Source organism: Rhinopithecus bieti, unplaced genomic scaffold (genome assembly GCF_001698545.2).
Source record: "Rhinopithecus bieti isolate Rb0 unplaced genomic scaffold, ASM169854v2 scaffold_13857, whole genome shotgun sequence".
Taxonomy (NCBI): domain Eukaryota; kingdom Metazoa; phylum Chordata; class Mammalia; order Primates; family Cercopithecidae; genus Rhinopithecus; species Rhinopithecus bieti.
Window position 1 is genome coordinate 233472 of NW_016807741.1, and position 7845 is coordinate 241316.

The window sequence follows — 7845 nt, forward strand, 5'->3', positions numbered from 1 at the left end:
AATCCTTTTATTGTAAAACTGAGTTGAAACTAAAAGATCTATAAAACTGTTATTTTGGCCTTAAACAGTACCAACTCTTATGATCAAAAAAGGCCACAACAGTTAAGATTGTATTACTTGATTTTATTTTACACTAGGTGGTGGACACAAAGCAATCCTTAATAAAGTTGACAATTAGCTTCACTCAACATTTTAATAATGCACATTAAAAAAAGTATTCATCTTACAAATTCCTCTGCAATCCAAACATACAATAGCTTGGAGAGCAACGTTTGGAAAACAAACGCCAACGTAAAAAGACAGATTAAAACAACTAGAACAGCACAGGTTTTATTTACATGGCTCGGCTTTTACAGTTTTCTTACTGCATCATCAATGACAGAAATCTGTTCCTTCAGCTGGCTCCATTGTTCTGGATTTAAAGAAATAGCTTTTCTTCCGGGTTTCATTTCACCATCAGGATCCATCCAATATTCTCCAATATCCATTAGCACTTTCCCTTTAAAACCTCGAACGCTAACGTACCTCACTTTCCCAATCTGAAACTTGTTATCATCTCTGCTGCTTCCGCTGGTTAGAAGATGACAGAGCTCTCGGTTTCACCTGTCTTTTGCTTCTTTATAGATTTTTCTGGAGCACTTGCTTTTCCTCTTTAACTTTTGTCAACCTCACTGTCAGAATCACTGCCAGAAGAGCTTGAAGAAACAAGTTCCTTCGATTGAGGCATCGCTTCACTCAGCTCTAGCAGTCAAACACCCTCCTTCGTGTTCGCTCGCGATTCCTCCCTGCCCTTCATTTTCTTTTTTTTCTTTTTAAACTTTATTATTATAATTATTATACTTTAAGTTCTAGGGTGCATGTGCACAACATCCCTGCCCTTCATTTTCATCCCCTCCAAAGCCAAACTTCCTGCAGGGGAGACCACCCTCACATTCCACATCCTCCCTCCCACCCGGTCCCTTCCCACTCTGCACACAGTGCTCTCCAAGGTCACCATGACCTAGAATCGGCTCACCTGCCAAGCCCAAGGGGCCACTGTGCCGTCGTTCCGCCTTCATCCCTGCATGACTCACGATGCCGACTGCCGGCTGCTCCTTGGACCTTCCTTTCCCCACTTACCTTTGGCCCATCTCACTGATTGGTTTCTCCTTCCTCTCTTGCTCCTTCAACTTACAAGGCTTTCTCCAGGGTTCCCTGCACCTTTCCTCATACTCCATGACACGCTGTGAGCCTCTCCAGCTCATCTTGACTCCTACTAGGAAAGCTGCCCCATGGGTGCCTCTAAGACCAGCCTATGCTTGTGGGAGGCCAGGCCTGCTCCCCAGTTACGTTGTCTCCCTCTCCACAGCACAGGTGGTCGCAGGCTCGAGCTCAACACGCCTCAGGGGCTGATACACAGTGCCCGCTCACCCGCTCTGCCTTTCCCCATCTGCCAGGCGGTGGCCTCTGCCAGCGCTCCGCTCAGTGCTGGCTGAGCCCCTCCAGTGTTTCCTTCTCGCCCTGGTGCCCACTGTTGGCCAGGTGATACCAACAGAGCCACTGCCGCCGTGGCCCGCGCCTCTCACCCTCTCCACTCCTACAGCTACAGCCGCCCCTCGGCTTGTCAACAACTTCCTTCTCGGCACCACAACAGCCTTTTCCTTTCTACCAATCCCAGTTGGAGCAGACCACACGCAGGCTGTGGCGGCCAGTCCCCGCCAGGTCTGGGGAGCCCCTGGACCCACTGTCCTGTAGACACCAACTCACAGGAAATGGTCTCAGCCTCATGTGCTGCAGCTCATGCCTGGAGTCCTAGTCTTGTCCTAGCCATATGGGTTAGAAAGGTGCGTTTCAGTACACACACACACACACACACACACACTCTTAATTTTTTTTTCTTTGAGATAAGAGTCCCACTCTGTGGCGCAGGCTGGAATGCAGTGGTGTGATCTCGGCTCACTGCAACCTCTGCCTCCCCGGTTAAAATGATTGTCTTGCCTCAGCCTCCCAAGTAGCTAGGATTACAGGTGCCCACCACCATACCAGGCTGATTTTTGTATTTTTAGTAGACACAGGGTTTCACCATGTTGGCCAGGCTGGTCTTGAACTCCTGATCTCAGGTGATCCACCTGCCTTGCCTCCCAAAGTGCTGGGATTACAGGCATGAGATACCATGCCCGGCCCACATTCTTTAATGTTACATGTTTTATATATGTGCATATATACACACAAGTGCATGAGTATGCTCTTCTCTTCTAAATACAAATAAATCCATTGTTCAATATTTTCCCATCGTCTATTCTGGAATTGAGGTTTTATTCATTTTTTCTTGAATCCAGGACTTCATGAAGGGAAAGTAAAGTTTTTATAAGCTATTGTACATTTTTTTAAAGAGTGGGAGGAGATGGCCTTTGAGAAGTTGAGGATTTTCTCCCAAATTCCTTTGTAGCCTGCAACAGACTGAATTCTGTTCCCTTAAAATTCACATATAAAGCCCTAATCCCCAGTGTGACCTCATTGAGGACTGAGTCAGCCAGCCCTTGATCTTGGACTTCCCAGGCTCCAGAACTATCAGAAATAACAGTCTGCTGTTTGTCACCCACCTATGGCACACTACGGCAGCCAGAGCTGACTCAGGTGTGGCTCTCGCCCTTGTTGATTGTGTGAGCTTAGGCGAGGTCCTCAGCCTCTCTAGACTCTTTTGTTTTCTCATCTCTAACATAAGGACAAGGGTGAGTACCTGTCTTCATGAGTTGTTTTGTAGATCATGTGCAAGAAGTAAGCGAAGTGGTGAGGACTGGGTGAGGGAGAGAGAGCCCTCAACACAGGGAGAGCACCTGGTTGCAGGGGGAGCCTTCAGTACAAGAGATTCAGTCTGCCATCAAGTGGCTCTCCGCACTGTTGATAGTTCTCAATCACTGAAGACAGAGGAGGTGGGGCACAGTGACTCAGGCCTGTTATCCCAGCACTTTGGGAGGCCGAAGCAAGCGGATCACTTGAGGCCTGAGGTTCGAGACCAGCCGGGGCAACATGGCGAGTCTCCGTCTATACAAAAATACAAAAATTAGCCGGGCATAGTGGTGCACACCTGTAGTCCCAGCTACTGGGAAGGCTGAGGTGGAAGGATCACCTGAGCCCGGGAGTGAGCCATGGTCACACCACTGTATTCCAGCCTGGGCAACGCAGTGAGACCCTGTCTCAAAAAAAAAAAAAAAACGTGCGTGTGTGAGAATAAAGGAAAGCCAGAATCATCAGCCTGTGTTTTCTGTTTCACTCTCACAAATCTCTGTGCAGACATCACGGCGACAGAGCTTCAGTCCATCTCTGCTCGCCTGCGGCAGAAGAGCCGGCGTGCCCTCACCTCTTCTCACTGCTCCTTTTATGTAGATTCCTCAGCTAATCCAGTAAGCCCTGGAGGCCACCTCCATGAATAGTTCTGTTATTTAAAGACCTTTTACTATCAAAAAAAGATGACAACAGCAAGTAACAGAGAGCTTTATTTTCATGTCACTGCTCTAGCTTCATTCACCTGTTGCCAACAACTGGAGGGAGTTTCTCCACAGCCCTTGATTCCTGAATTGTTCAACATATCAACAGTCACAAAGACATTGACTAAAGGAGTAAACAAGCAGCTTTTCTCTACAGACCACTGGGCACCCCAAGCAGCTCCCTGCTCCACCCCCAGCCTCTTGGTGTCTGTGTCCAGCAGGAAGGACCCGGCAGGAAGCTGAATCCAAGCACTGCTCTCAGGTCACTCTATCCTCATCCCTGGATCCTCCAGGGGAACAAGAAAAAAAACAACAAAAAAAACAAAAAACAACCTGTTTTCCTGCTTTCCAAAATGGAGGGCCTTAACATCAACCAAAGTTACAAAACAAAAACAAAACACAGGAGCTGGCTGGGCGCAGTGGCTTACACCCATGGTCCCAACATTTCGGGAGGCCAAAGTGGGAGGACTGCTTGAGTTGCAGGAGTTCAAAACCAGCCTGGCCAATATGGCAAGACCCCATCTCTATAAAAAGTAAACAAAAATCAGCCAGGCATCATAGCACATGCCTGTCATCCCATCTGCTCTGGAGGCTGAGGTGAAGACTGCTTGAGCCTGGGAGGGCAAGGCTGCAGTGAGCCAAGATCACGCCACTGCACCCTAGCCTGGGAGACAGAGCAAGACCCTGTCTCAAAACAAAAACAAAACCGCACATCATCTGCAAAGCCATGTTGGGAGCTCAGCCATTTCCCATAGGCTTTCTTTTTCCTTGCCCCAGTGCCTTCTGGGAGGTTTCCCCTTCCCCATCATCACGATTTCTCTCATCTTTCACTATGATGCAATTCAATAGGACGAATTCACTGAACTGGAAAAGGATAAAAAGAATCTAATCCTATGAAAACTCTGCCTTCAACCTAACTCCGGGGAGGTGAATATTATAATCCTGGCACCCCAACATACACGATCCTCTGCACCCCATCCCTGCCCACATCCTCCTTTCTGGACACTTAGACGTCAGGTTCCCCAAGGGCCAAGGCTCCATGAAGAGCACCACGAGCTCCTTAGGAGACTTGGCGCCGCTCCGGCTCCTCTGACAACTGGGGCTGGCACTGTGGGCACCACCAGGTGAGCCTCCGGAACCCACCTGGGGGCCCAAACGCCTCCTTCATGACCTGGTGGCCAGCAGGGCACTGATCTTTCTGGTAGACCTGCGTGTGCTGCGGTCTGCCCTGGAACTTGCCCTGCAGCCAGGCTGTACTGAACTCCACCACGTGATCCACCAGGGCCTCCCGACGCGGGGCACTCAGGACTGAACCAAGAGAAAGGGGATGGATCCCAGCTCTGTACAAGACTTCATTCTTAATGATGTTCCCTGAAATAAAGCAGGGAAGGGTAAGCAAAGGAGAAAGGACACATGGCACGATGAAACCACCCACAAAGTTAGCACGGCAGAAGTCAGCTCTTCCACGTCCTGTGGGACCCTGGGCGGGTCCGCGATCTCTGACTCCGCTTCTCTGTCTGTAAACTGGAGTTGACAATTCCTACCTTTAAGGTTGCTGTGAAGATGAAATGAAACTCATGCATGGCCCGTCATGGCAAACAGGCTATCAAAAAGGGGTCGGGCACCTGACTGCCTGCACTTGAATCCCAGCTCAAGCAGATCCTACCCATGTGACCCTGGCAAGCTGCTCAGTCTCAATTAGCTGCAGTTTCCTTATCTGTAAGGCAGGGATGGCTCACCTGGTTTTTGTGAGCAGTAAATAAGAATTCACCAAAAAACGCTGAGCACAGTGGCTGGTATGTAGAGTACTCAATAAATATTAACTGTTGTTATTATTTAAAATGTCGGCCTGGTGCAGTAGCTCATGTCTGTAATCCTAGCACTTTGAGAGGCAGAGGCGGGTGAATCACTTGAGGTCAGGAGTTCAAGACCAGCCTGGACAACATCGTGAGACCCCATCTCTACCAAAAATACAAAGATTAGCCAGGCATGGTAGCACCTGCCTGTAATCCCAGCTACTCAGGTGGTTGAGGTACGAGAATCGCTTGAACCTGGGAGGCGGAGGTTGCAGTAATCTGAGATTGTGCCACTGCACTCCAGCCTGGGCAACAGGGCGAGACTCTATCTCAAAAATCAATTTTTTTTAAAATTAAAAACAAAATGTCAAGCATAGCTAGGCACAGTGGTTCATGCCTGTTATCCCAGCACTTCGGGAGGCAGAGGCAGGAGGATCGCTTGAGCCCACAAGTTCAAGACCAGCCTGGGCAACACAGTGAGAGCCTGTCTCTACAAAAATTTTAAAAATTAGTGAGACGTGGTGTCATGCACCTGTAGTCCCAGCTACTCAGGAGGCTGAGGTGGGAGGATCGCTTGAGCCACAGAGGTTGAGGCTGCAGTGGGTTGTGTCTGTGCCACTGCACTCCGGCCTGGGCAACAGAGAGAGACCCTGTGTCAAAAAATAAAATAAAATGAAATACCAAGCATAATGCTCGTTATGTAGAAAGTGTATGGGGAGGTGTTATCTTATGATTTTTCTACTCCTGCCTCATTCTCTGTGAAGCCAGCCTCGATCCCTCCTTCCACAATCAGTAACTCTCTTTGGAATGTTCCAACCATACCCTTTCAGCTCCACCAGGGATTCATAGCAATCTTTCCTAACTCGCAGTGGACTGAGTCTGTGCTTGCTGGGACATTAAACAATGATCTCCTTAAGGAGAGATTGTGAGCGTGACAGAGGTCAAGTGAGTGTGTGTTTGGAGTGAGTGGGTGAAGGAAATTCTTGCTTTTCCCAAGAGCCTCATAGTCATACTCCTCATTACACACATCGGTCTCTCCAGCATTCGTTGACAGAATACCTGGATTCACATCTCAGCTGCACCGTTTACTAGACATGCGTTCTCTGCTTCAGTTTCCTCATCTGAAAGAAGGGAAACCCACTATAACCATATCCTATGGAACAGCACTAAGGACAAAAACGTGTGCCTGGCACATCAGAGCTGCTTGGGAAACACTGGCCATTATTAATTACTACTGTTACTTTATTAGCTCTTGCCACATATACCCAAAAAGTCACTTCCGATGGCTCTTTGCTCCTGAGGGCACAGGGACTCCCATGGTCCTAACATGAAAATGCAAGGCTAGTGCCTGGTGCACCACCAGGCCTTCTCCGACCCTCATGAGGGGAGGTGAGCAGGCAGCAAAGCCGCATGTTGGATATGGAGGTGACTCTGTCACCGCCAACTTGCCTGATTGCTTCAGCAGCCAATTTGGGGCACAATTATTCCCCTGCTGTGGGTAATAAGAATGGCACGCTCTCATAGTCCAGCTAATTAGCTGTTATATGTATTTCTGAAATTGTTCAGCTCTTCTCCCTATCCTGAAATGCTCACGGTTTCACTGCTCATGCCACTGCAACAGAGAGAGGGAAACTCCTCCTCTTCACTCGTGTCTTGTAAGAGCCCAATGTAGACTGAGTCATCTTTGTGCTCTGGCCGGCGGGGGAGCTCCATCCACCCAAAAGCAGCATCCCTTAGAACGTGCACTCACTCCTCTGGTAGCAGCCTGCATGACTTCAGTTCCTACAGACACAGGTCAGGCACCTCCTGTGTGCCAGGCACTGCACTGTGCTGTGGAGGGTACAGAGGTGCCCGAGACATGACCCCGCGCTTTAGGAGGCAATGTTCCAGCGCTGCTGGCAGAAGGCTCACAACTGATGACACAGTTAGGATGTGGATTCTGAAGCCGACAGACAAGTTAAAAACTGCCTGATCTAATGCCCTCAGTCTGAAAACAAGGGAAGTAAAACAAAGGAGATTAAGCAAGTGGCACCTCAAGACCAACAGCACTGGCACAGCTAGTGTGGGCCTCAGGTCTTGTGACTCCCACAGGAGCGACTTTTCCATGAAGCAACTCTGTGGACTCACCCCTTTCCCATGAGTCATACCTAGCCCTGAGAAGTATCTCTGGTCCAGCAGTGTATAGCAGACAGGCTGCGCCTGGCCTAGAGCTTCTAAGGCTTGTCCTCGATGGAACTTCTCAGACAGGATGTCACAGGCGGGTGTGACCACTGGGGAAGAGCTCCAAGACATCTGACAATTATAAAATGCCAGAAAGCCACCACCACCAAAGTACAGGACCAACCTGGGAAGAAAGAACAGGTCATATGTACACATCGCTACCACAACATAGTCAGAGCACACTCTGTGGTCGGATCATACACACATACACACATCCCCACATTGTTACCATGATATAGTCAGAGCACACTCTGTGGTCGGATCATACACACATACACACATCCCCACATTGTTACCACGATATAGTCAGAGCACACTCTGTGGTCGGATCATACACACATACACACATCCCACATCGTTAC

General features: G+C 49.0%; 1 protein-coding gene and 1 pseudogene across 3 annotated transcripts in view; both read right to left on the reverse strand.

The window, feature by feature from the left end:
• Positions 1–122: 122 nt before the first annotated feature.
• LOC108536702 (activated RNA polymerase II transcriptional coactivator p15 pseudogene) lies at positions 123–1903 on the reverse strand (annotated as a pseudogene).
• A 1555-nt stretch (positions 1904–3458) lies between these two features.
• NEIL2 (nei like DNA glycosylase 2) overlaps positions 3459–7845 on the reverse strand; it is a 20180-nt gene continuing 15793 nt past the window's right edge. For all 3 annotated transcript variants that reach the window (XM_017883698.1, XM_017883700.1, XM_017883699.1), the window contains 2 exons: positions 7411–7607; positions 3459–4838 (listed from right to left, as the gene is read on the reverse strand). In XM_017883698.1, coding sequence (XP_017739187.1) covers positions 4528–4838; positions 7411–7607 — 508 coding nt within the window. In that variant the 3' untranslated portion in view covers positions 3459–4527. The remainder of the gene's footprint in view (positions 4839–7410; positions 7608–7845) is intronic.